Source organism: Tinamus guttatus, unplaced genomic scaffold (genome assembly GCF_059628265.1).
Source record: "Tinamus guttatus ecotype Peru unplaced genomic scaffold, ASM5962826v1 Tinamus_guttatus_pri_ptg000153l, whole genome shotgun sequence".
In the NCBI taxonomy this organism is placed as follows: domain Eukaryota; kingdom Metazoa; phylum Chordata; class Aves; order Tinamiformes; family Tinamidae; genus Tinamus; species Tinamus guttatus.
In genome coordinates, this window is record NW_028288687.1 from 20,139 (window position 1) to 47,845 (window position 27,707).

At 56.9% G+C, this 27,707-nt stretch overlaps 1 protein-coding gene across 2 annotated transcripts in view; it reads right to left on the reverse strand.

Moving 5' to 3' along the window:
* LOC104572611 (3',5'-cyclic-AMP phosphodiesterase 4B) overlaps window positions 1-27,707 on the reverse strand; it is a 111,125-nt gene that overhangs the window by 16,393 nt on the left and 67,025 nt on the right. For both annotated transcript variants that reach the window (XM_088522397.1, XM_088522398.1), the window contains 4 exons: window positions 14,684-14,878; window positions 13,552-13,588; window positions 13,392-13,462; window positions 11,681-11,730 (listed from right to left, as the gene is read on the reverse strand). In XM_088522397.1, the coding sequence (XP_088378523.1) occupies window positions 11,681-11,730; window positions 13,392-13,462; window positions 13,552-13,588; window positions 14,684-14,878 (353 nt within the window). The remainder of the gene's footprint in view (window positions 1-11,680; window positions 11,731-13,391; window positions 13,463-13,551; window positions 13,589-14,683; window positions 14,879-27,707) is intronic.

A 27,707-nucleotide genomic window follows, 5' to 3' on the forward strand; every position in this document is an offset into this window, starting at 1 on the left:
ACATGTAAATGTTTATCCACCGCCCCAAACTGCTTACAGATACTCGAAACGCTGCTCCGAGCGTGCCGGGAGGAGCCGTGGAAAAGCTTGGAAATAACCCACTGCAGCGGGAATCGACAGGACACGACCTGTGTTCCTGGGGGGTTTGGGCACAGTGGAATGTTCCCTATTTACAAATATTTACAAAACGTGACAAAAATGTTAAGAATTAAAACGCATTCAGACCGAGATGGTTGAAAAAAAAGCCATGCACTACGGAGCTGAGGAGCGTTAACCCCAGGGGATGCAGGAGAGGCCTTCAGGACGGGTCACCCCGGGGCTGGCACGGAGCAGGTCCCCGCCGCTCCGGGGTGACGAGGAGGACGGCGCAGGGCAGGGAGCTGCCGGGTGAGTCCCGTGCCCGGTGGCCGTGCAAGGCCCAGGAGGGCCAGGGCTTGGGGACAGTGGCTGAGCTGCCCCCCGTGCCCGCGGCCGCCGCGCGCTCCCGTTCACCCGCCACCCTCGGCGGTGCCGAGCAAACAGCCGGCGCTAAATAATTCATTTGTTTAATGCATCCTGTTAGCGCACTCGCCAGTGCCCATGAGCAGGGAGCCACTTCCTTGAATTAAGCCATTGTTCTAACAGATCCAGCAAAAAAAAATTGGAGAAAATACCCCCGTAGATGGGCTTGAAAATTCACAGGAAACACAGGAACCAAAGCAGAGCACAACCGCAGCGATGTGGGGAAAAGCTGGAATGAAAATGCCCAAGCCTCGTGGCATCAGCTCCTCCACCCTGACAAGGTCTAAAGCCCTGCACCTTGCAGCTCCGGGGTCTCCTATGGGTGCCTGGCAGGTTTCAAACTATTCCCTGTCTGTGTTTCCACTCTAGGTCAGATGTGCAATTTTTTCTCATCCACAAAAGCTAGAAAGGGAAAAAACCCCAGCAGAGCCTGGGCAGCAAGCCGGGCCTTGCCCTGCACCGCACACGCACCCGCGCAGCTCGCAGCAGGCCTGGGAGCGGCACGAGATTTAGATCCACTCTTCCTTCCCCCCAACATCTGATTGCATGCGATGAAACTAATTATATCTCCTGCAGAGATAAGTGCGGATGTGCTAAGGAAGGCAAAAGCCCGAGCACCGGTGGGACAGGTGGAGCCAGACTCGAATCTTGAGCAACTCCCCGAACAAATGGCTGATCCTGCCCTTCCGCCCCTGCTCGGCACCCGGGGGGACGCCAGTTCTGCGGGAAGCGCCAGCTGTCCCCGCTCGCGTTTCTCACACCTGCAGCTGCACTCGGGGCTCCCGGCCACAGAGATGCCGGGGGTGCCGGGCTCATCCCAGGCGCGGGGACGGGGGACAGCGAGGCTCAGAGCGCAGCGGGCCTCTCGGAGCAACAGGCTGCGCTCGGAGGCAGCGCAGTGAGAGAGAGAAAACAAAAACCCGAAGCGAAAGCTCACTGCTGCTCATTGCGAAAAAACGACAGGAAACGCGTGAGATGCTGCTGCCAGGAATAACGCTGAAACTGCTGGTGAAAGCGCTGGGCATGTGGTGAAACCTCCGGCAAAACACGGCCAGGATTTTGGGAGGTCTTTTGCGTTTTGTTCTTTCCCAAGCAGCAAGTGGACGAAGGCACGAACTCCTCGGCGGCGCTGCTGGGAATCGGGGCACTTGCGCCACTCTGGCGCCGCTTGAGAGGCTCTAAGGAAAGACAGGTCCTTTCTGGGACACTTGGTCCAGGGCACTGGGAAAGGTGCGGGGGAGAGCACAGCCCTCACCCGGGGCTCTGCGAGGGCCGAGGCGTCCTGGCGGGGATTAACCCAGCACGGGATGGCATGGGGAGCAGTGCGAGACAACTCACGCGGCGAAGGCCCGGGATGGCGCGAAGCAGCGTGAAAGGCAGCAAGAAAAATGTCCTGCCTGTAGGGAATGACACAGAAGCTGCGGGAGGCCAAACCACTTGCTGCGTCCCCGAGAAGAAACGAGCCACAGCTCATGTGGTAACCGGAGAGGCGAGGGCAGGCGTGCCCGCGGCAGCGCGCGCCGCGGCTGCTCGTCACTCCGCGGCCGCGCGGCGTTGCGGAGGCGGGCGCGAGGCCGAGGACGGCTCCGCGTGGGGCCAGCTGCGCCGTAACCCGAGCAAGGCCGGGGGGAGGTAATATTAGCCCGCAGAAATGTCACTGCGCGGGGAGCTCAGCTGGCTATCTTTAGCCATCTAAAAGTTAATCACCTAAGCTGCCTGCACAGTCAGTGGAAAGTGACGGGGACCTCCCGAGGGTGACTCTGGTCTATTCTGAGCGTGTCTCCTAGGACGGCTTCAATCACACCCCCGAGGTGCCGGGCTCGCTCCGATAGCTGCCAGGGGCGCCCGGCTACCCTCAAGGCCCTGCTGCGGGCTGTGCCGGGCACTCACAGACGCCCCTTGCTCTTCCCATCGCCCGTCACCAAGGGCACAGAGAGCCACGGGTCACGGGCCACGCCGCGATGCCTCCTGAGGTGCCGCGAGCCATGGCCATGCACTGCCCCGTGCCCCTGCAGGAGCAGGCCGGGCTGCTCGTGCGGGAGCTGCCCTTGCTCAGGCCGCATTCACTGATCCCGATTTCTTCCGTGCCCTTCGCACGCTGGGAAATGGATTCCCACAAACATGCTCGGTGACGTCCCCAGGCACCGCGTGAGTCTGACCAGCCACAGAGGCCAGGCCTCACGTTGCTTTTCCAAAGAGGGGCCTTTTCCCGGTCACCAGGGAGCTCCCTCAGCACCCTCACGTCTCATGACTGACAAACGAGGCCTTGCAAACACCTCAGCCAAAGGGTTTTCACCTTGAACCCTGCCCAGCGCTCTGGATTGGAGCAAATCCATCCCTTCGATGCTGTCCCTCAGCTGCTGCTCTCTCCTGGCTGCCTGTCCCTCTCCTTCCCAAGCCCCACAGAGGCCCAGTGGGGACAACCAGGACAAAAGAGGCATGGAGTTCCCCAGGCTTTTGTGTCCCTAGGCTGCCTCCCATGAACATCAATCACCCTGTATCTATCTCTGAACGTTGCACCACCAGCAGAGCCATGCTAGGATCCCTCTTGCTCCCCTCCGTGTCCCCAGCTAGCAATAGCTCCAGCTGGGCTCTGGGCAGCCCCATTCACCCCCGCAGGCCAGGACATGGCTCCTGCACTGCTCCTGCTACCAGGCCTCTTCTTGCTCTTAGCCTGCTCTCCTGCTGCATTTTACTTTGCTAGGGAGCTCCTTGCTTCACCGAGTTGCCTTCTGCTGAAATTCCTGATCTTCCTGCATAACAGGATGATTAGCTCTGGGCTCTCAGCAAGGTGTCCTTAAGAGCAGCCACTAGTTGAGAATGTTCTCTAATTTTTAGGTGGCTGAAATGAGGTGAAATGAACCTTATGTCAATTAAAGCATCTTGACATCAAGCAGTAGATGGAAGCCCTCAATGACAACCCAAAGAGCTTGTGAACAGCCAGGATGTGGCACTGGGCAGGGACCAGCCTCAGACCTGGCTTTGATCGTGACAGCTGTGGTTCACAGGAACGTCTCGGCGGCAAGAGGAGGGAATGGGTCACGGCAGGCGCTCAGCAGCGTGCTGATAGGAAACTCATGCCCAGAGAGCAGCCCGGCGCCGGGCTGCGCGCTGCCAGCCGAGCCAAGGGCTCGCTGCTGATGGAGCGGCGAAGGCAGAACCGGACAAACCTGCAGGGAGTCACGATGATGCCCAGCAGTGCCGGGCCGGCTGGGTGGATGGAGCTGGGTCATGGGAACCAGGTCATCCAGGGATCCACAGTAATTGGCAGCTCTCAGAACAGACCACTGACTGTTAGCAGTAACCGGGCAATTGCTTAGCAATTAATCTCGGGCTGGGCGTTAGCTGCTTATTATGTCCGGAGCTGGAGGAGTAGCTCAGGTCTCCGGACAATTAGGCCAACCTCTGTGGCAATAACCACCGGCGCCACAAGCAGCACTTGCCGTCCGCAGCACCTCTCTGTGGCGGCGCCCTGGGTCAGCTGGAGCGGCCATCAGGGCACCGAGAGTTTGGTACCAAGAGCGTTGCTTTTCTAGGAGAGGATGGTGACATGGAAGAGGCGACCAAGGGCCAGCCCGAGACGCCAGTCTGGTAAATCCCTGCAGTCTGTCGGGTGAGAGGCAGGCTGAGCACACAGAGGCTGAGGCCCCGGAACGGAGGAGGCTGTCGTGGCACTGCGGTGGCATCTGCTGCACTGCCCACTGCAGAACTGAAGGGACGGAGAAAGGGGGAAATGCCTAGGGCCTGAAGCTGCTGACGGAGAGCAGCAGCTGATGGAGTGCCCAATTGCCTTCAAGATGCTCGGCACACCACTCAAGAAACCTCTGAGCTGCGACAGCCCCAGAGAAGTGGAATGATCACTGCTGAAAAGACTAGAGAGCCCAAAATCAAACTGTCAGAAAGAACGAAGGACCTGGGAGAAGACCTCTCCTCCTGAAGCAGAGCTGTGCAAAGAGCCGGATTCCCCACGTTGCCTTGGAGAGAGAGTCTGAGGCCTTGGTAGGCACCGCAGCACGTTGTAGAGCATGTTCAGTCGTGATTCCTCCTTCTCGAAGAATAAATACTACTACTATCTCTCTAAAGCTGAAATGGAGTGCTGGAAACACACTGGAAAAGTTTAGCCAGCAAAAAGCTAAGGGTCTTGGATGCAGTTCAGAAAGCACTCCCCCATCCCGCTGTGTGCGCGCACGCATCAAAAGCGCACGCAAACGCTCCACATCAGCTGGGTAAACCTCAGCTTTAAATCTTTGGGTGCAAAGATGAAAGAGCGGGGCTCCGAAAACAAAGCTAGCGCTGCGCCTTGGGCATGGCGGTGAGGTGTAAACACTACGAAAACCTTCAGGTGGCTGAAACTTCTCAGGGAACTCGTTTCTGATCTGGAGATAAGCCCAGACACTTAATCCCGAACGCTGGCTAACCAGAAAGCTGGAGGAGCTCCGAAGCCGCCTGGGATGGGAGATAGCATCTCCCCCGGAGGGAGGGCCGGGCGCTCCAGCACGGGGCAGGGCCTGCGCTGCCGCGTCCCCCGCCGAGGCACCCACCGCCCGCGGCAGCGGCGCCCGCCGCCACAAATCAGCGGGTAAGTGACAGGGCTGCGGTGGTGCCAGATGGCAGCCCCGCGCGCAGGAAGCGTTCTGTCAAATGTCACTTAGCGGTGATATCACGGGCAGCCTGGGAGGGGGATTTGCCGGCATACTGGGAATGCCTCACTGGCCACGGGGAGGGAGCGAAATGGCAAGAGGGGCAGGAGCTAATCCTGGAAGGAAAGCTCGCTCGGCTCCGTCTCGAGCCTGCGGAGCAAGCGCACGACTCGACGTGCTCCCGTCTCAGGCGGCGGGCTCTGTTCCTCGTCACCCTGTAGTATTCCTGCCCTGTTCACAAGCATGGGGGAAACACGCCCGTAGCAGAGTCCCTCTCTTCCAAGCACCCCAGGAAGCGAGGGCCGTTGCGCTGCCGCACACGGGGCAGCACACGGAGCACGGGGACTGCTGCGAGTCTCCATGGGCCTCGGGAGGAACCTCTGCTCCCGATGGGGAATTGAGTGCTGGGATCTAAATCCCAGCTGCTGTTTCCTGCCAATCCAGGAGAGCCCAAGCAGCTCCCAGTTGTGCACAGGCCGGGTCACGGCCCAGCGCCCGTTCGCCTGTGCGGTAGCTCCGCTCTCTCCCCATGTGAAAGGCACCCGGCCGCGCTCTTGAACCCCCGCTGCCCAGGGCCGCCCGCTCCCCGCGCCCGGCCGGCCCGCGAGCCTCCCCGCGCCGGGACGCGCTCCGGGAGCAGCCGAGGCTGCCGGCGAGGCCGCGCCGCCTACGCCGATCAGCGCGGGCGTAACGAGGTGGGGCCGTGTGGCGGCTGCGCCACTTCCGGGGCCGCGGCGTGGCGAGGCGCCCTTGGCCCTCGGCGGAGCCTCCGGGTACCTCCACAGGAGGCCGCAGGGGAGGCGGGAGCCGCCGCAGAGAGGCCCCGGTGACCGTTTCAGCTCCGCAAGGGGGAGGAAAGCAGGGCTGGCGCGAGGGACTAACGGGACTGCGTTTCAGGGTTTCGTAAAGCTTTTGCAAACCACAAGCAGCAGTGGCTGGATTTGGGCCTGCCGCAAAACGTAGGTGCTCTGCTCACCCACGGACCCATCCGCAGCCACCGCCGGGCCAAGAAGCGAGCGCGGGCAGTGCGACTTAGGCACAAACGCCATGCGGGAAGGGAAGTCCTCTGAGCGCAGGGAAGCAAATGTCGGAGCAGGAAGGGTAAGGAGGAATCTGAGAAGCTCCCACAAAAAGTCTCAGTTGGCTACTGCCCTTGAACATAAAGACAAGGTCAATTAATTCTTTTTATGAGGTATATTCTCCAGAAACGCTAAATGGGGATCTGAATAGCGCTACCCTTAGCATGGCAGAACCGGCAACCGCTAAAAGGCTAGACCTGTAAAATCAGATCGGCTTCTAGAAGGGTTGCAATCTAATATAAAATTGTCCTCCGTTCCATCTTAATTTAACCTCCTTAGGGTCTTTGGGACCATGTTCAGAAGGTGGCCGCAGCAGGACCCGCAGTGACAGCTCGGAGGGGCTGCTAGGACATTGGCCCGTGCAGCGTGTGCGAGCGGCAGCCACGACCGCCGTGCTGCTCGCGGCCATCACGCAAACCGCTTCCATCGTATTAATTATAAAATACAATTAAATGGATTTTTTCATAGCTAAATGCAATTTCTTGAAAGCATTATAATTAAGGATGGGAGCTTAAAACATTGATTTAGCTTGGAATTTTCATCTGTTTTCCTAGAACGGGTATTTTACGCACTCAAAGGGCAGGAACGTCCACCTCCCTGATTTACCTTATCTGAAGCTCTGACCCTGCACAGCCTCAGTGCATGAAAATGACTGTTGGCTTTGGTGAGACCCAGCGATCCTCTCCTCTGCTCCGCATTCAAAAGGGCGATGAGGAGCCTGGCCTTTTCCCGGGTAGTTAGCTCCCACTCCGGACACAGGGAAACCTTTCCAAGTCTCATACAGTGCAGTTCAAAGGCAGGAAGCTGCTAACAGCCCGGGACATTTTAGCAAGAGGAATGTGGGGAAATACCTTGTCCGAAGAGCTTGCGTCAAGGTGGATGCCCAGCACAATCATCTGACGTGGACCCTGTTGTGTAAAGTATTCCTGCTGGAGTGGAAAACACTCCTGTTTTGACGGGGAACTGGAACCCGGATCCCTCCTCTCCAGGGAGGACCGCTGAGAGGGAAGGAAGGAGCCCAATCCCTGCTCAAACGCCAGCCAGAGCGAGCGCTGACCACGAATGCATCGCGAGGGAAAGCAAACCGCCCTGGCCGAGGAGCCCCGCTGAACCTGCACTACGGTCTGGGCTTGCAGAGCCCCTCGCACCGCGGGGCTGCAGGGGACGTGCGGCGGCGGCGGCTCCGGGCGCTCGGCAGAACGCCGGGATAACGCCGCTGCGGAGGAGTGCGGAGGTGGGGAAGGCAATTTTCATGGGCACAGATGTTTCATTTCCTCTTGGAAAGGGATATGAAATGACAGGGGAATATTTATATTAGAATATCTACATCAAAAAAAAAAAAAGGCAGAGAGGCTTTTTAATTAAAACTAACTACCCAAGTAGTTAGTACTTAATAACGGCTACTGATCACGGCTCCTAGGAACCAGGGAAACCACAGAACAAGCCTGCAGCCTTGGCCGCGCTCAGCACCGACCTGCTGCCCGGGGGCTGCCCGGGTTTTACACGGTGAATCCTGCCCGTGACGAGCGCCCGCACGGCACAGCCCGTGCACCCAGCACCAGGGGGTTTAGACGTTACAGGCTACTCCATGGGGCCACATTTCGATGCATTTTTAACTGTGCTGCTTGATAAATCAAAACCTTTGCAGACATAAGCATTTTTCCAAGGAAATGAATTAACTCGAGAACCTGGCACGTTTTGTTAATAACCATCAATAATTAACAGTTGTTTCGTTCTCGTCATAAAAATGGTCCCAATTACACACTTTTTAGGAGAAACCGCCATTTGGGGGCACATCTGACAGGTCAGTACCGATGAGCACGGCCTTCCTCAGCAGCTGCACCGCGGACACCAGCAGTTTCACCTGCGTTGTCCCCAGCGAGGGCCTTTGCTGGCGCAGGAGGGTCCCCTCCGTCACGGGAACGTCCTGCTGGTCCCCTCCGCCTTGAGTGACACGTGGGCTCCCATCGCGGGCTGCACCTCCACGTCACCTGCGCGGGGCAGCTCCTCCCTGGTGGCACCGCGGGAGCGTGACGACGGCCACGTGCCGGTGCTGCCCGCGCTGCCACCAGGTCACCTGAGCGCCCGCCACCCCCACACACAGCGGGGCCGTGTGCTTAGGCAGGGGTCATGAAATCCATCCTCACGGCAGTCAAAGGCTGGGCAGGTTTGCCGGAGCAGCTCCCGTCACTGGATACGGGAAGAAATCCAGCCAGGAGACGCAGAATGGGTGTCGTTTTTCAGCCGGAGCTGATCACAAAACCGCACTCTTTAGCCCCATTTAGAGTTGTTTATGTGCAGGGTAACATAACAACAGCGTCTTAAATAAACGCAGCAATTATCTGAGCAGTAAAGGAGCCTTAGAAAATTAAGCAAAAAAAAAAAAATAGCCGTATTGCAAAGCACAGTGACTTCAGAAGAAACTTTTCCCTTATTCTCTCAATTGCTAAAAGAAAACCTGATGTTCTTCTTTTAAAATGTGTCTGCCTCTAGGTCGTTGGCACAGGTTTGCTGATGGGAGGGCCGGCAATCTATTTAATGACTGCATTGACGTCAATAGCATAACTGAAATACTTACTAAGAAGCATGAGTCCAACTTTCGGGGGGGTGTGTTTGCCGGCAGGACGAACACGCGAAACGGACTCGGGAACGAACTGCGGCGATGGCCCCGTCCCCCGGCGCCGCGGCTCCGCTCTCGCTGTCGGCGCTGCAGGTGACCTCGCTGGGGAACGCACTGGGCTGCTTGGTAGTTGGGCAGCCCTGGTTTGACTCGCGCAGGGCATTAAGGTGACTTCTGCTTTCTGCTGCAGCTTTGCTGGTCTCGGGTTACCTGCATTGCTATAGCACTGCAGCCTTCAAAAATCAAACCTGCGTTATTCTCCAGCGCTTTATCATCGAATTTCCAAATTTCCTGCGCACAATCGCTACCTTTTAGCATTGCTTTGCTATTTGGCGGTCTGGAGGAACAGGGCTCCACACGCTCGTTTGAAGCCCGAAGCACCATGATCTGCTTGGCTCATGCGACCCATCTCCACGCTAACTAGCCAGACCCTGCGGCCTGCACTCATGGCACGAGCTCGGGGCACCGTTTCCAGCTCAAGCCACTGTCCTGTACGTGCCCCGCGCCACCACGGGATGCCCGGCCCCACGCACCGTCCTTGGGGCTGGGGCTGACGTGCGGCTCCGGGTGGGCTGGGATGCAGTTTTCCCTGCTCCGCCGAGCGGGGCTCTGGCCAGCACGAGCGCCAGCGTTATCCAGTCTTTTGCTTCTGCTCCATGCAGCCCTTCACGCACGGGGCCGTGCACGTCGCACGCCCACACGAAAAGCGAAGGAGCCCAGGCCTGGAGCTCGTGTAAAGGCATGTGAGAAGGGCAGGGGTGCAGGGGAGCGGGGCCGCGGCACCGGTGGGCAGAGACACCCGCCGGCGCTGCCCGCCCAGAGCAACTCGAGAGGCGCTTGAGACGCCGGCAGCGACGTGTCCCGAGGTGCCACCCGGAGCCTCGGCCTGCGCGGGACCAGCACGAGTGCTGCTAGCAGCGAGGCCGGGCCAAAAGGAAGGGGCACGGCGTGCCCGCAGCTGGGAGATGCCCCTGGAGACCTCCCGGCACCACTCTGCCCTGTCCCGAAAGGACCCGCGGCAACGAGGCCACTCTTGTTACAAAGGGTCGAGTATATGGGAAAGCCACGTGGCGTTGGCTTGTGTGCAATGTGCTCGGGCCCGTTTCGGTGCCCCAGGCCCGTGGCTGGGGAGCCCATGGGGTCCCGGCGCTGCAGCTGCCCGGGGACCTCCCAACCTGGGCACTGCCCGAGCTCATTAAGGGTTTCTGCACTCTGCTTCTCTACCTATTTCCATATTGCGCTTTCTTAGTTAATGCATAAAAGCAATTCTGTTTGTTCCTCTGATCTGCAGTTTTAACAAAATAACAGGAAAAATCTGCCAGATTTACTTAAGCTGATACCAAGGACAAAACACAGGATGTTCAATACATATTCCTCTTCCTTTTATGGCCTGGTCATAACGTTAAGAAACCTCTGAAACTTGCACTGACATCACTCTCGGCATCGAGAGCGTTAGTCTCATGAGAAGCTCAAGCAGGATTTTTCACGGTTTCAGGAAAATGAAAGCCAAAATTAGAATTTGCAGCTCTCCCGCTCGGCCGGGTCCTTGTGGTGCAAGTCCTCGGCACCACGAACGGATTTGGCTCCTCTCACTTTGCAACAACTGACAAATCCTGTAATATTCTCCTCTGAGTAAACAGCTGGCATGTATTACTTCCAATGCAAACTCTGAATGTAATTTATCTCCCTCCGGGGTAATTTTATTAATGCATGCTAGTTTGCTTTAAACCCCGAGTTCTGTACTTTCCATAACAGGATATAAATCACTGCACTAATGACAAATCAAAGGAGACAGATACGAGGTGCTCACACTGATGTCAATTGATGCTGGTAAATCTCTGAATCAACTAGTGACACGGGAGAGCGAGACGAAAACGCTGATCCTGACCGGCTACCCAATCTGCGGAATATAAACACATTGGATTTCAAAACACATTCTTTTATCTAGAAGGATGTAAGGCAGCTTAGCCCCAATCAAAACATCACGGCTTCCTTCTCCAAAACCTGCAGGAAAAACACGCCGCGTCCTCCGAGGCCTCGGAGCCGCTGGCGCAAGGCAGGACGTGCTCTCCAAGGGAAAGCTCTCCTGCCTTCCCTACTGCCCCCATCGGAAGCCCAGCTGGGGAAAGAACGCTGCAAACACTGAAAAAGCCCCTAAAAATCCTGGTTCTTGCTGCATTTAAGTGGCAACTTCCTCAGAAAGTAAGGGGCCATCGTTTGCCTCTGTGGCCCCTTCCTACCTAGTCCCCACCGCACGCGGAAACGCGGCTGGCATGGCCCAGCGCAGACCTGCACGCTCGCTCCACTCACGGCAGGTAAGGCGGGAATAGATCTCATTTTAGACCTGCGAATCCATCTGGATATACTCGGAACATTAAAACTCATGAAATGGCCAACGGAACGCTGAACTCCTGCATGAGGACGCTCAGACCTGGCGGGGAAGCCATGGCGCGGCCCCGGCGGCCGCGCTCGCCCTGACGCCGCGCGGGCGGCACTCGTCTGCTCCACAGCTGCGAGGCTCAGACCGACCCTCCGCTGGACGTGAAGCGGAAATTCCCCCATTTTCCCAGAGCGGTGGGAGCGTGGGTGAGCTGGAGAGGATGGGGCGTCCTGCGGCTCGCTCAGATGCCCGGAGTTAGGAAGGCTGCAGTTGGGATTTCCGAGGAGTCTAACACGAGCTCTCCGCACGCCCCAGCCGCAACGACAGCGCGCGGGGCAGCGGCAAAAGGCCGAGCTTTGCGAGTCCCTCGTGGCGCGGGGCGCGCGGGGCGGCCCGGGTGGAGGGCAGGGCTGTGGGAGCAGGACCCGTGGGCTCCGCGCGCCCCGCGCCGCACACCTACCTTGCAGGCTCACACGCGACACGGGTGGCTGGCTGGCGGCCGGAGATCGCCTGGGGAGACAGAAAGGGCACTCTGAATAGGTGCCGTTTAGCACAAATGGCCCTTTTCCTGCTCACCCGCAGCCTTAAACGCTGCAGGATGGTTTGGTACTCGATGGCCCATCGCAAGTTAACAGAAACCCCGCAGGTTACGTGTCCCCGGCTGCCGGATGGCCACTGGCCCAGCCCCAACTTCGCCAAGGCCCTCGGGACACCAGGAGCCCCAGAGCCTGGCTCGGGCCTGGCTAGCAGGACTCCCTGGCAGAGCGACCCGGTGTTTCTCCAAACGGCCAAATATTTCCAGGTGAGATTTGCCAAATAAAACTCTCTATTTTTTTTCATGTTGAACCATGATGTGTTTTTTCAAGCTCTCATTTTTTCCGGCTGGGGAGGCAGTGGCCGCGGGCCCCGGCTGCTGCCCGCTCCGCACATCTGCCCCGGCCGCTCTGTGCGGAGCCTCTCAGAGCCCTGCAAGCCCTGGAGGGCAGGGGCCCCTCGCGGGACCCCGGGAAGGAGCCGCGGGCAGGGGGCCGGGCGCCTCCTCGCACGCGTTCAGCTGCCATTAATCACGCTCGCCCCTTCTCCAGGCAGGAAACTGTCCTAAAATCCTCACACCAAAGTCCAAAAAAATCTGCGTTCCGGTTGTGCTTTTTTCCCTCCATCTGTAAGACTCAGATTTTCCAGCAGCTCCTGAGGGAGAGCGTCCTCCTCTGCTTCTTGGGAGGAGGAACACCGAGGGGAGGGGAGAAGCAGAGCTCCGATTCTCATGATCCCCAGAGCGGAATTTTAGGAAAAATTCCCCCTATCATGAGATGCCCGGTAAAACCCTGGGCTATTGGCAGGTGCAGCCGGGAGTGAGCGCGGGCCTCTGCGGACCCACAGGCCACGGCATATCCCATGGAGCGCTTCTCCTCGGGTCTTCGGACCGAGCCCTCGGCCAGTGCCGGGCAGGGCTTCAAAGGGAGCCTGTGTCACCCGGGCCACAGCCCGGCTGCCTCCTGGCCCCGCTCCGGCTCCTCGGGAAAGCAGAGCGCGGAGGAGGCACCGCTGCGGGTCGAGCGGCTGCCGCGCTGTCCCCAGGGCCCTGCTGGAGCCTTCCCTGCTGCCTGATCCCCATGGGTATCTCCTCTTTATCCGCGACTCTGTTCCTTTAAAACGTGAGTGAAAATGTAGGTCAGGCGCAGAGCTTAGCCCAGCGCGAGTGACGTGCGTGCTCTGAAACCGCGCGGTGACGCCAGCCGGGGGAAGCCCAGGTGGCAGAATGGAAGGGATATTCTTTCTCCTGGCTAAACGAAAAGGATATTCTTTCTCGTACAGACCTAATCTTCCCAGAAGCGGAATCTGCTCCTCCTCTTCGGAGTCACTACATTTTCCAGCGCCTGGAGCCAGACGCGATGACTGAGCGGGAAGCAGCAGGGCTGGCCTGGCCGCCCGGGGGCGGCTCTGCCGGGCCAGGGAGCAGAGCCTGGGCCCTTGGGCGCTGACACACATGGGGACACGGGGACACACACAGGGGACACAGGGGGACACGGGGACCCAGTGGCACGCGCCGCCCGCCCCGTTGCAGCGCTCTGGCGCCTCCTGGTGCTCCGCGGCTCCGCTCCCGACCCCGCTCGGGAACGCCGCTCCGTGCGTATCTGGGGAATTAACACAAGGAAAAGGGGGGTTCTTACTTGTTCGCTGTCCCGTGCAAATTGGTGAGCAACGTGAAGTTATTCCTCACGCTCCGCAAGCTTGCCAGGACCTAGGGCGAACGAGAACGGAGATTTCACGCGACTGAAGCGAGGGCTCTCAAGCGCCGTGTTAACGTGAGGCTGCGGGCGGCAAACTCACCTGTGCGAAAGGTGTGACGATCAGGTCGTCCCCGTGCCTAGGGAGAAACGAGAACCTTGCTGCGCAACACAGAGCATTCCAGGGACGCGTGCAGCGTTCCCCGGCCGCGCTCCGTCGTGCAGCCCGGCTCGGGAACCTGCACTGAGCCCCTCTGCCGAGCCAGTGCCCTTCGGCACGTGTAGTGCCAGGTCCTTCTTGGTGACACGGGGCCACGGTGCTGTGCAAGGAGCTATGCACCCTCCTCCTCGCCCTCCTCTGTGCAGGGACAGCTCCATCCCGCCCTCTGCGAGCTGCAGGCAAACGCTCATCCTGAACGGAGCTTCCTCTGCCTCGGGGACAGGGGCTTTTGGGGCCCTCAAAAAAGCCTTAACCCACGGGGCGTTTCTCTGTTTACTGTGGCATGGATGCTAGTTTCTGATGGAACCTCCAAGAAAACCACTCTGTCATGGTCCAGAGAGGCTGTGTCCGGGGCTACGGCGGAGATGCAGGCACTGGGCCCATTGCCTCGGCCTGGGCGTCAACGCTGCCGATCCCCAGCTTTAAATAAAAGTGGTCTCAGAGGCCACGTCTAGCACAGGCCAGGCAAACCCATTCGCATCTGGAGTATTGTGTCCAGTTCTGGGCTCTACAGTATAAGAGGGATGTGGAGCTGCTGGAGAGAGTCCAGCGCAGGGCTACGAGGATGATCAGGGGCCTGGAACATCTGCCCTGTGAGGAGAGGCTGAGGGAGCTGGGCCTGTTCAGCTGGAGAAGAGAAGGCTGAGAGGGGACCTGAGCAGTGTCTAGAAGTACCTCAAGGGAGGCCGTGAGGAGGATGGGGCTGGCCTCTTTTCACTGGTGGCCACCAACAGAACTAGAGGCGCTCAGTGCTGTGCTGATCCGTTCAAGCTCCGCCATCTGCCTCGGTTCCTCCCTTAGTTCTGATACTTTGAGAATATGGAATATTTATATTTATTTATAGAATACTTAGAATATGGATTCGGAAATTCTTATTAAATGTATTAAATGTTGGAGCAAAGGGGTCTATTCCCATGTAGGCCATGAATGCGAGTGGCCCCGGGCCTCTTCCCAGGAGATCGCGGGAAGCTCCGGGCTACGTCTGGGATGCAGCAGGAGCCACACGGGCACTTACTGCTCGCTGGGCAGGGAGGAGTTCCTGGACATGGTCTTGGGCGACAGGTCGTAGTCGCTGTCGGAGCGGTAGAGGAAGGACTCGCGGCGCTGGCTGTGGCCCGGGAAGGTGGTGTGGAGCACGAGGCCCGACGAGGAGCCGGCCTGCGGGTCCAGCGGGCTGCGCCCCGGCGACGGGCCATTCTCCACGTCAAAGCTGCGGAGGGAACACAGGCGAGTGACCGCGGTGACAGGGACACTCGGCCCTTCCGCGCCACCTGCCCGGCAAGGTTCAGGGAGCTGCGGGATGGAGGGTTGCTCCAAGGGCAGCCCCGGCCTCCAGCAGCCGCTCTCGTGTTTCCTCACGTGGCTGCTGCAACCCGAGCCCGAGGTCACGGCGGCACCCTCGTAAGCACGGCAGGACCGGGGCCTTTTAATCTAACACACCAAATACCTCGTATCAGCCGCGGCCAGCAGAGCCGCTGAGGAGCGCGTGGCTCAACAGCAGTAACAGCACGTGTTGGGCACTGCAAACTTTGCTTCAGCAACTGTATTTTTAACGTGAATATTTATCTATATGTGTGCGTGTGCTGGGGAGTGTTGCAGATAATTGTTTGTGATGCCCCCAGAAACCGCTCCTCGGGGTGCAGGAACGCGGGACCGGCTCTCCTGGCAGTTGTGCTGCTCCTCGTGTGTAGGGAGAAGATAAATACTTTGCTCCTGTGCTCTTTGCTCCTACGTGCGGGTCCTCGAGAATGGGGAAAGGCCCGAGGAGAGTGAGCACAAGCAGCAGAGCGAAGATTTTTAGACCCCTAAGAAACCAAGTACATTGCAGCATCAGTACAGCAAAGGTATACATCACCCAGGGGGATTCCCATGTGTGTCGCGCTTCTGTAAGAGTTTGCTTCCCAGACTGCTAAAGCACCCCTTGAGGCTTGCAGGGGCTCACATTATATTATTTTTGTTCTTTACTATCTGTTCTTTCAGTAACGGCAGCAGGAACACACTTTATTTCTGCTCAAAGAAACAACAGAAGGAAATCAGCTCTATGACTCCAGTACAAACAGCTGCCAGCGGGGAATTAATCCATACCCATCCAGAAAATGAGCTCCGATTCCTCAAAATGTTTTACGGCAAAACTTTAAAGCCTACAGACGACAAGAGCAAATATTGCCGTGAGCTAAACCTGCCCACCTCACCTTGCCTTTCCCTCCTGCACTGACCCTGCTCTTCCTTGCCCCCTTTTTTAACATTACAACCGCTGTTCCTTGTCGGCACCTGCCTCCAAGGCTGCCACAGAAATTCCCATGCCAGCGCAGGGATTTTCCATCCCTTCCATCGCTCGGAGCAGTTTTCCAGCAGGAAGAAGCCTTTGGCCTCTGCTGGAGGTGGCGGGACGCTCCGTCTCGGCCGAGGTGACGGGGCTCCCTGGGAAGCAGCTCTCCCTGCTCCGCTGGAGTTCTCCGCTGCTCGCGCTGGGATGAGCGGGAGATGCTCAGCTGCTTCCTGCAGCACCGTGGGATGGTGGAATCGTGTTATGTAAACACAGAGGGCACAAACCCGTGGCTCTATAAACCGCTGGGGCTGAGTTACGTAAGGCCGGGCCCGGCGTGCGCTGCCTGCTCGTGCTGGGGCCGGCAGCAGCACGGGGACGGCAGGTGGCAGGCGTCAGCCGCTGCGCCGCGGCCAGATGCGCCTGGGTTGGTTTTCCCACAGGATGGCTTCCACGCGCTGCATGCGATTCCGAGGCGTTTGAGCGGCCGGTGGTTGCAAGGCACCCGGCCCTGCAGCCCTGCGCTAGGCGATGCCGAGTGGGCGAAGCGAGTCCCTGGGGCCCCAGGCGGGCGCGTTCTTGCGAGCGCGGCAGCCGCGACGCTGCGAGCGGGGCTGCCACCTGCCCGCTCCCGAGGGTCCCGTGCGGCTCATCCTCCGCTGCAGCACCAAACACCCCAGGCACAGGGAGCCCTGGGGGGCAGCGAGCACCGAGGAGCCTCCCGCAGCCACTGACTCCCCTTCCTGGATTCCTGAAGCCAATAGGAATGAGGAAGGAGGGAGCTTCCGCACCCGCTTCTCGACACTCTGTGCCCTGCTGCAGCTGGTTGCAGCCCAGCCTGCTGCTTTCGCTGGGTGGTTGCTTAGGTGTTAAGGGCTGTTCTTGCTGCAGCGTTTCCTGAGGCAGGATGACACAGCCGGCACCGTGTGGTCCCGTGTCACCCGCCGGAGGAGCCACGCTCTGCCCGTCACCGGCGAGGAGGAGCTGGGTGTCCCCGGGGTGACCCCCCTGCCCCGCTTGTTCAGGACTCACAACGTCGACCGTCCTTTGCTGCAGAGCCCGTTACTGAGCTCCAGCCTGCAATAAACCAACATCAGGCGGTTGTTTAAGTCCCTCAGAGAAGAAATCCCGGCTCCCCTAAAGCAGTTGCTTCTCGGAACACATATCCGTGGCTATTTTACCATCTGCCCATGGCATTACTGCCATAATCTCTGGAAAACGCAGGGCACGGCACAGCAGGGATCCCCCCACCCTCAGCACTGGCAGCAGTGATGCCACCGCCCAAGGGATCTCCTTCTGCCTTCTCCTGAACATCTGCCCTGTGAGGAGAGGCTGAGGGAGCTGGGCCTGTTCAGCTGGAGAAGAGAAGGCTGAGAGGGGACCTGAACAGTGTCTAGAAGTACCTCAAGGGAGGCAGTGAGGAGGATGGGGCCGGCCTCTTTTCAGTGGTGGCCACCAACAGAACTAGAGGAAACAGCCACAAACTGAAGCACCAAAAGTTCCACAGGAACTTAAGGAACAATTTCTTATCAGTGAGGGTGCCAGAGCCCTGGAACAGGCTGCCCAGAGAGGTTGTGGAGTCTCCTTCTCTGGAGATCTTCAAACCCGCTTGGACGCAGCCCTGTGCCACGTGCTCTAGGTGACCCTGCGTGTGCAGGGGGTTGGACTGGATGATCTCTAGAGGTCCCTTCCAACCTTGAGCACTCTGTGATTCTATGATTCTCAACAGCAAATGGTGGAGCTGCTGCTCCATCCCCCCTGCTGCTGCCCAGAAGACGGGGTAAAAGGCCAGGAGAAGTGGAAGGTGCTGCCCAGCAGTGCAGACTGGTGCCCTTCAAAGACAGGGCACTAAAACTGGCTTCGCGGGGGTCCCTAGCAAACGCGCCCACGGCTGGGATCGCGGCGGGAGGAGGAAACGGTCCTGCCCCGAGGCGCCAGGTACCGCTCACAGAGCTGTCCCCACACCGGCTGGGGGAGCAGTCAAGTGACGGCAAATCCCGGTTCTCTCACGGAGAGCGTGGATTTTTCCGTTGTCCTCGGCTTAACCTGAACAGCAAGGGAAGGTGTTTGTGTCGTCAGACTTGCACATTTTCTGCGCTAACATCTTGAGCTACTCTGAGCCCACCTACGGATACTGAAATCAGGTCAGGCCGTGAACGTGGGAGATGCCATTGCACCAAGAACTGCGCCAAGCCGTTTCACTTGGTCCGTAAAGTCACTATTTGACCAGGTTACTGGATTTATTTCCATAACTTGTATCTAAACAGCCCCAGTTCAGAGCATGTTCAGGCTTGCAGCAGTCTCCGTCTCCCTGTTTCCAGGCTGTCTCCTTGCTGAAGTCCTGCCTTGAATCCCAGTCCCTCTGTAAAGCCCTTCAGGAAAGCTCCGAGCTCCCAACCGCCCCTCATCAGACCCACAGCATCCAGGCATCCTCTCCCCTCTGCATTTAAAAAAATCTCTTGGGAAAGAATTACTTCTGTGATGCGAACACCGATAGCGCACTGCTGGCACCCAAAATATCCTTTAATAACACCGCTGGTTTCTCCCAACCTGCAAAACTTCTCAAGACCTGCTTCAGGGCTCACTTTCATCTTACTTGATTAGGGATCTCTCAGAAGCTCTATCTCACACTGGAAACCATTTGATGGATTTCCTACTTAGGAGTCACTAACGCCAAATCATAAAGCCAAACTGTTCAAAAGAAATAAATCTGTGGGAGCACTGAGCAAAACACTTGGCAGTCCCAAACTGTGAATCTGTTAAAAGCAGCAATCAGTCCCCAAGTCCTGCAGCAGCAAACAGTGCAGAAATACAGCCCTCCACACCTGGAGTTTAGAAGAAAAATATTAGGAGAATGTTTGCTACAATTGACTACAATTTAGTAATGCAGCAGGCGAAGTATTCAGTGTGAATAGGTAGAGATGTGCAGGCATGGCACAAAATCATTATATCTGATTGCGTCTTAAGGTTCAAGTCATCATAACAAAAGCTTCATTCCGAGGTAACAGAATTTAGTTGTTCCGACTATTTTACTGTGTTTACAAAGGTTTGTACAGAGATAACGAGCAAAGAGTTGGCAGGGGTAATCAAAGTCCAAAATGGTCCCATTCAAAAAAATCAAGGAACTGTGCGAGAGCATCGAGCGTGGCAGACCAGGGGGGTTATATCCCGGGAGAACAGGGGTCAGGACGCGCGGTGGCCGCAGCGGCGCCCGTGTCCCGCGGGGCTCAGCCCGCCCCGATGCTGGACCCCGTTTACAGACTGGACTTTCCTGCCAGCTTCCTCGAGCCCCAGCACAAGCCGGGCTGAGACCTTCTTTAAAATGAGGAATGGGCCAGCTCAGGGCTCTTGGGCTAGAAAAGCTTTTCTCAAATGCGTTTATGGAGCTGAAATTGGGTGCTGTCCAGGAAGGCCATCGGTCACGGGACTGGCTATCCCCGCGCCTGCCTCTGGAGCGTCTGGGAACGATCAAGATTAGCAGGAGAGGGCAGGAGAAACATAACAGGCATTCCCTTTCCAGGGGACCGCGAGGACAAAACGGGACATGCTGCATTAAAACCCGCGCAGACCCTCTCCCAAGAGGTGCTTCGGGCTCTCAGTTTGCGGTCCCTGCCGTGTTCTCCATGACTTTATGTAACTCTACAAACCAACCTCTGCGCCGTTAACCAGCCCTTGCAATTCCACAAGTTCCCTTTGCTGTCGGATAATCATGGAAACCTCCGTGAGAGTCTAGCCAAAAACCAGCCTGGTCCCTCCAAGGGATGAAGAGCTGACCTAGCTCCTAAGGCATCCTGCTGACCCTGGAAAGCGGTGGCTCCTCAAGCAAATTCATAACATAGAAAATGGGAGTAAGGGTAACGGAGCTGCTTGCTGACTGTCAGGATGTAAGAGATTTCAGTTGATTAACCAGAACAGTTCGTCACAGAAATCCCGCGTTAGCAACGCTCCTTCCTGGCCTCTTGTAGCAGTTGCACGAGTGTCTGAACAGCTATTTTGTACTTGAGCCTCTTGCGAGCACAAAGACGGTGCAATAATAGCACTGGAGTGCAGAGAGTCGGCCTGGCTCCACTCAGGCTTCACAAAAGCATGAAATTCTTGCGGCAGTCTAAGGAAGAAGAATCACTTAGCACTAATAAGGTCTTTTTTTAAACCACTGATTAAATAGATATTCACAAGACTGAGTACAACAGCCTTGATGGAGGCATTGCAACCTATTGCGCTCCTTCTGGGCCTCTGAGAGCTTTTCCTTTTCTTTTTTTTTAGTTACGGAGGAAAACGCTGCCATGTAAAGGATATTAAATTGCGGAGAAAGGTGCGACTGGTGAGCGCGCGGTGTGAAGAAGCCAAACGGCCCCGCGCTCGGGCTCGAAAGGCCGCCGTGCCCCGGCGAGCCGTGGCGAGGCCGTGCTGAGCGTCACGGTCCTCCCGCGCCAGCACCAAGGACCAGAGCGCTGGGCCCGGCCCCACGCTCCAGCCTGGCAGCTCGTGTCCCCAGGAGGCGGCAGGGACACGGGCATCGGCCTCCAGGGACCCGTCGGGACGTTGTCGTGGGGAGCAGACACTGCAGCAAAGACGCTGCCGGGTCTCAAGCTCTATAGTAAAACTTTAAGGAACGAATGATAAATAGAAGCACTTTTTTTGTTTTTTTAAATCTTCCTTAACAGAGATTATGGCTAAGTAACGCTTATCCAGGCTAAAGCGGAGCGTGGAGCTGCTCGGGGCTCGGCAGCCGGAGCAGCGGGGTGCGGATGGGGATGTTGTGGTGCGTGTCAGGCCCCTCCTAAGCAGCCGAGAGGCGCATGACGGCCCCTGCTTCGCGCCACGATGGGGACGTTTTGTTTCTTTTCACCTAAGGACGTGTCAAGGGGCTCTGCAGGACACAGCCAAGTGAGGCAGGCACGGGGCAGAGATATGTCCCGTTTTAGTAGACGGCACAGAGAGCTCGTGCTTGTCCAGAGAGCTGATAAGCGTAGTTGTTTGGGAGGTGTTTGCCAAACTTTCCAGCTCCGATCCCAAAGAAGGTCACGGGGGACGGATTTCGGGTCCCTCCGAGGCCTGCAGAGCATCGCCAGGCACATGGGGAGCTTCTACCAGGGCAACCCAGATGGGCTGGGCAGCCCTCTGACCTCCGAAGGGACCAGGGAAGGGGGCCCAGAGTCTGCTGATGCTGGAGGATCAGCCAGAAAAAAGTTACCTGCAACTTCACTGCTGAGTCTGCTGTTGTTGGTGACTCTGCAGGTGTAAATCACGAGCGCAGAACGGCTGGAAGGGACCGCTGGAGCCACCTAGTCCAGCGCTGCTGCTCACGCCTTTGCACGGTCTCCAGCAATCCCGTGCTGGCATACGCGGGCGGGAGATCACGGAGCCGCGTGGGAGGGTGCCCGGGTGCACAGCACCCCGGGGTGCACGTGGGGACACCCCAACGGGGCAGCGCAGCGCTGATACTGTGGAGAAGGATGGATGGAGACACGAGGAGGGGAAGCTCTGGGCGGTTCCTGAGCTGGGAACACGAACACAACCCTGCGCGGATGCGGCAAAGCAAGCGGGGAACGGGGCCCGCTGGTGCGGGGAGCAGCGGGGCTCCCGCGAGCCCCGTTCGGGCACGGAGCCGCGGGGCGGCCGCGACCACCTCCCCGCCTGCCCAGGACGGAGCAGGTGCCCACGGCCCAACGCTGGTTCTGCTCCCGGAGGGACCCAGGAAAGAATCCTCATCCGGAAAACAGGCAGGAGCTGCGGGGGCAGCGCGCGGATCGGCTGCGGAAAGCCCGAAATCAGGAGGCGCCCAGGACGGCGCCTTGAGAACTGCGGACTCGCTCCTTCTCCTCCGAGGAAACGCGGAGCTGCGGCTCCAAGATGGACTTTTCCCTCCTACTAGTTCCTCCCTAAGCCTGGGTGATTCTGCCACAGGTATTTGTTTATAAGTGTATTAAACTACAGAATGAGGGGCTAAGCATCTTTGCAAAAAAAAAGGTGAAGTTTGTGCAACAACATCTAGAAAGCTGTATTATTAATTGATAAAATAAAATAAAATGAACATAAACAAGGTAAGATTTAATCTTGTGGTTCTTCTTGCATTAAGTCATTCTGAGGGCTTCATTTTAAAATACAGAAGTGTTCTGAGAATATTTTGTAATTACAAACCAATAAGAAAAACCATCCAGGAGGAATAATTACATAATTTCTAGATGAACTCACTGCTTAGAAGAACTCGCAGCTTAGAGGAGCGGTAATAAATAGTTCCTCATATCATTACTGCTGCTGCAGCTGATGACTCACCACTGTTACTGGGATCATATCCCAGAATAGTCATGCTACTCTGTGTACTGCATGCAAAATGAGTCAGGAGGGACTTACTATTAAATGGAACAGATTTGGGGTTTTAGGATTCATGGGGTCATATCACAAAAAAAGAGCTGTTAAATATTGTACTTGAACACGGTGAATTTTAGATGCCAAAGCTGAAGTTCTCTCCTCTTGCTCAGGCAGAACTGGCATCTGCACATATTGACTGAATTGATTCCCAGGTAACCACTTCACTTCATAACCACCTGGTATTGCAGCGCTCTCAGACACTGAAAATACCTCTAGAAAAAAATGTTCATCATCTTCTAGAAGCGTCAGGGAACGAAGGGGACGACCGAAGAGCATTTATCAAGAAGAAAGAGGACAACTAATTAAAATAGATGAGCAGAAGCTGGGATAATGGTGTGTCAGTTTGATAAAGCTGGATTCCAAACGCGGAATGAAGCAGAACACAAAGTTAGCAGTGTTGAAGCCTCCGGGCGCTCCCTCGACCGAGTGCCTGCTTAGCCGCACCGGGAGCTGCTTCGGGCCGCGTCCAGCAGCGGCTTCTCGGCAGCTTTCAGTAAATAACCAAACGCTTTACAAGCATTTAGGTGAATCTACAGGTAAACCATGCAGAAAAGGAAAAGAGGAGAAAGGAGTTCTCCCACCTAACCTTATCGTTTAACTGCCAGGTATTATCTAATCATCTTCTCATATCCGCACCCGATCGCACGTACATCCTTCTCACAACACATTTACGGGAGGAGTGTTCAGACACCCGATGTTTAACTTTTGGCTGAAAAATGCCCTCTCCATGTGCGTTACAAAGTGAAGTAGTATAAATTACAAGTGAAAATACCCTTTATTTGTTTCTGAATATGTTTTGCACACTGTCAAGCTCACCCCGCGCTCCTGCAAGCTCTTCCCGGGTCTCTCCCAAGCCTCTCGGTAAGTGACCTTGAGTGCGTGCCCGGTGCTGGCACTGAAGGCTGCTGCGACCACCCTCCTCCTCCTCGCTGAGCCCTGGGCCTTTTGGGGACTCCCAGAGCAAACGCGGGTCCCCGCTCTGCCCTGTGCCCCGCTCCCTCCCCGGAGCAGCCCGGCTGTCCCACCACCGCGTCCCGGCTATCGAAACCCTCTCTGTCTGCTGGGGTTTCTTCTCCACCGGCTCTTCTGCGCTCTGAAGCCACCCGTGTCCTGTCTCTGCTCCCCGTGGCCTGTTTGTTGTGTTTCTTCACATAACTTGCCCGCAGATCCCCGCGCCAGGAGCACCCGCGCTCATCGCCCGCCGCGCTCACCCGCAGCACCTGCATCACCAACCAGCCCCCTTTCATTCAAGGCTTCTAAAAGATATTTTATAGCTGAATCAAAGCCCCTCGGTTAAATTAACTCACTTTTCCATTTCCACCTCTGCTGCCTGCATGTCGGGCAGCAGAGCAAGCGGGTTCAAATGTCTCCAGGCCTGAGGACTAGCTCCTCGCGCCAACCCCAGCACCATCCTCCCTCAGTTCACAGCACATCTCGGGGCCTGGCGCGTGGTGTTTAATCTCAGGGCCTTTATTCTCTGTCACAGGAACGGTGAGCGTCGCGGCGGCTCTTTGGAAAGCAAAGCAGGGAGGTTTAAAGCATCATTTCACTCCTGAACTCTGCATGTGACACTTGTATAATAAACATGATCATGCTGATCTATAATCCAAGCACACACATCAATAGAGAGGCAGAGAGCAAGGGCAGCGATCCACCGCGCGCAGCGCGAGGCGCCGGTGACGCTGCACAGAATCTCCTCCCCATGGTATCCACCAGGACAGAATTAGCTGTTTCATTTCTGTTGCTTCTGCTTCCTCTGCCTGTTGGGCTTGGCGTTGAGGGCCAGGCACGCGGGACGTCCCAACACCTCGGGGTGGATGCGCAGGAAAAGCCCCCGGCTCCCAGCCTGCGCGGAGCCTCCGACACGAGCCCGGCACCATGAACCTGCCTGGAAAGCTCCTGCGAGGACTGTGGAGCTGCTTTCAAGAATCAAATTATGCAAAACAAGCTCTGCCCAGAATAACAAATGGTCTGTCAGGAGCTATCTGCAGGTTTTAGGCTGCTTTTTTCCTTTCCTTTCACACAATTGCTTTAAAGGTCTAATTTTAAATTTGGCAAGGGAGCTCTGCTGGCGTCACCAGGGATAGATCTTTCGCCCTCTGTGAAAACAGGCCTCCTTGCTGACCCTGATGGAAAACCCAGCACCCCCGGGGGCCTTTTCCACGTGTTCCCACACCAGGCATGCGGGGGAGGAAGGTGTTTTCCACGGGGCGCATCACCGCGACGCGAGCACAGCGCGACACCTGCGACGTCCCGCGCTGTTTTGCCGGACGCGGGTGCTGCGTCCTCGCCGCGGAGGCTCGTCCTGGCCTCCGTCAGGTCTCGGCGGAGCCGCGGGGGCTCCGCTGTCTCTCCCGTGGGATTTTCCGCGCTCCTCTCTGGGTTTCAGGCTGCAGATCCGCGGCTGGAAAGCACCAGGATTTCCTTCATGACCCTCTTTCCTGGTGGTTAATATGGGGATGAGGACTTCCTTCGGCAGCCCTAGTTGGCAAGGCCATCGCGGGGCAGTCACCTGTGACACCGAACGAAACAGTAACGCAGCACAGCTCTAAACCCAGCTCTGCAGAAAGTAGGATGAAACTCGGGGGAGCTACAGGATTGTTTTTCATCAGAGAGGTGCAGAAGTGCCGTGAACTCTTCAACTCACTGTCCCACGAGCAGCTCCGCGTTTCCAAAGACTCCGGGCCCCCGTTCATCCTTCACTGATGGGAAGATGGAAAGGCCGCGGCAGGGGCCGTGCGACCTTCCCCTGGGACAGGAGCTGCAGCTTGGAGCTCGGTGCCGGCACAGACCATCCTCTGTATCCCAGCTGGATGGGGACCGTCCTTGGGAGCGGAGGCGCCAGCCGGAGCTGCCTCGCCTGCTGTTTGCCCTCGTTTTGCCCTGGAAGCGCCCGGCTCCGGCAGCTCCGCGGCGGCACCCGTGCTGCGAGGACGAGCGCGCAACACAACACAGCGATGGCAACAGCGCGCGTATTCCTTATGAGTATTGCAAAATTACCCTCTGCACAGTCTGAACTACAGTAAAAAGGGCATTCAGAGCATCCATCTGAATGCAGGCACTGCTGCTGCTTAGCAATGCAGCGGTGTAACGAGCTCTAAGGCACCTGAGCTGAGCCGGCTGCTGTAAGACATAGCAGCATCATCAGAGCTCCAGAAACTAGAGCTGGTTTGTGTGAGCATCCAGTGAGATTACTAAAATGCTGCATTACGGCACTTGGTAAATACTCGTAATAAGCATTTTCAGGCAGACTGAGTCGCGTGTAGCAGGTAAGAAAGAGGAGCCCCTTTCCTGCAGCTCTCTCTCCAGTCTGTTCTTCTTCATTATCTTTATTGCCTTTAATTTATCACAGACAATCCCTAATGCTTATTACAACCGTAGTCTTATTTTTTTAATACTAACTGTACAAAGGATGCAAAAACTGGAGCAGATTAACAAAGGGTTTTCCTGAGAAAAGCCTATTTTTATTGTGGCGAGCTGGCTGCCGGGCCGGTCCCCGCGGACGCGCGCGGCCGGGTGATGAGGGCTGGCACATCCCACCCACGCTGCCCCGAGGCCGCGCCACAGACTGCAGAAATGTGACCCTCTCACTGCAGCGCTGCTGTTTATGTCTCCATAATCATCCTGTAATGCTTCTGAAAATCCTTACGGAAAGCATTTCCCTGTAATTAGGCACTAAAATAAAAGGGGGGGGGAAGGGGAAATATAAACATTCCTAAAAGCCGGGAATGTGAAAAGCAGGATGCCGGCGCTCGGGCAGAAGAAAAGCAGCCGTCTAATCCGTCCCCGGATGGCGCATGAGGAGCCAGCGCCGCTCTGTTTTTCCATTTCATTTGTGTGCAGGGTTGCGAGCCGGCCCGGCCGGCTGACGTCAATGGGCGCCGCGCGGCGCGCGGGGCCGCGGCGCTTTCATCCTCCCCGCGCCGGGTGACATCCTCCCCTTGGCGGGGGACGGCCGAGACGGATCGCAGCGACCAGGCGCTCCCGCCGGGAGCGCCTGGTCGCTGCGATCCGTCTCGGACGTCCCCCAGCGTCACCCCAAGGGTGGAAACGATATTACTGATGTTAAAAACCGCAGATGGCAACGTATTAAAGCATTAGAACTGCATCCAGCGTTTCCAGCAGGTCGAGGGAGGGGATCCTGCCCCTCTGCTCAGCCCTGGTGAGGCCACATCTGGAGTATTGTGTCCAGTTCTGGGCTCCACAGGACAAGAGGGATGTGGAGCTGCTGGAGAGAGTCCAGCGCAGGGCTACAAGGATGATCAGGGGCCTGGAACATCTGCCCTATGAGGAGAGGCTGAGGGAGCTGGGCCTGTTCAGCTGGAGAAGAGAAGGCTGAGAGGGGACCTGAGCAGTGTCTAGAAGTACCTCAAGGGAGGCAGTGAGGAGGATGGGGCCGGCCTCTTTTCAGTGGTGGCCACTGACACAACTAGAGGAAACGGCCCCAAACTGAAACACCAAAAGTTCCACAGGAACTTAAGGAAAAATTTCTTGACAGTGAGGGAGCCAGAGCCCTGGAACAGGCTGCCCAGAGAGGTTGTGGAGTCTCCTTCTCTGGAGATCTTCAAACCCGCTTGGACGCAGTCCTGTGCCACGTGCTCTAGGTGACCCTGCGTGTGCAGGGGGTTGGACTGGATGATCCCTAGAGGTCCCTTCCAACCTTCAGCCTTCTGTGATTCTGTGATTCTGGAAGCTTAATTTGGGGGTAAGGCAGAGTTGCAAAGGGGCAGAATTGCTGCTTTGCTTGGGAAGGGCTTTGTAACGCCTTCTGCAGGACACACGCACCCTAAACCGCCCCAGGTCATTTCTACAGTTGTGGCTTTTTATGTAGCTCCCAACGCAAATTCTAGAATGGAAAATGACTGCAAGTGTTTAATAACATTTCATCTTTTCCAGCTCCTCTCTTTTTTTAAGGGAAGCATATGCAGACATGTAAATTCTGGTTAAAGATAAAAATGACATCAAGAGGAATCCAGATTCCAAGGCCATTCGATGTTTTGGGTGAGGGATGCGCAGGCAAGTAGGGCCGTGCGGAGCCCGGGTGCCAAACGCTGCCGCCATTAGCCCAAAACTCTTTTCTGGTTAAAAATCACGCCTTGGCCAGGCATGGCCTTCAGTGAGGACCCTGCCACACACGTTCACTCTGCTTCCTGCAGCTGCTTCTGTGCCTACATGAGCAAATATTTGGCTTCCCCTTTCTAGCTTGTGCCTATAGATTCCTGAACTATGTCTCTCAAAGACACTCCAGGCTGATAAATTCTTTCTTTGCTGAGGAAATTACCTGTTTGTAGAGGATGCTGCTGAACTAACACAGCGAGACCCCCACACCGCTCTGTCGCAGTCCTCCAAAGTTAGAGCCAAGTCCCACCAGAACGAGGGGACCTAACAGCACGAGAGATGT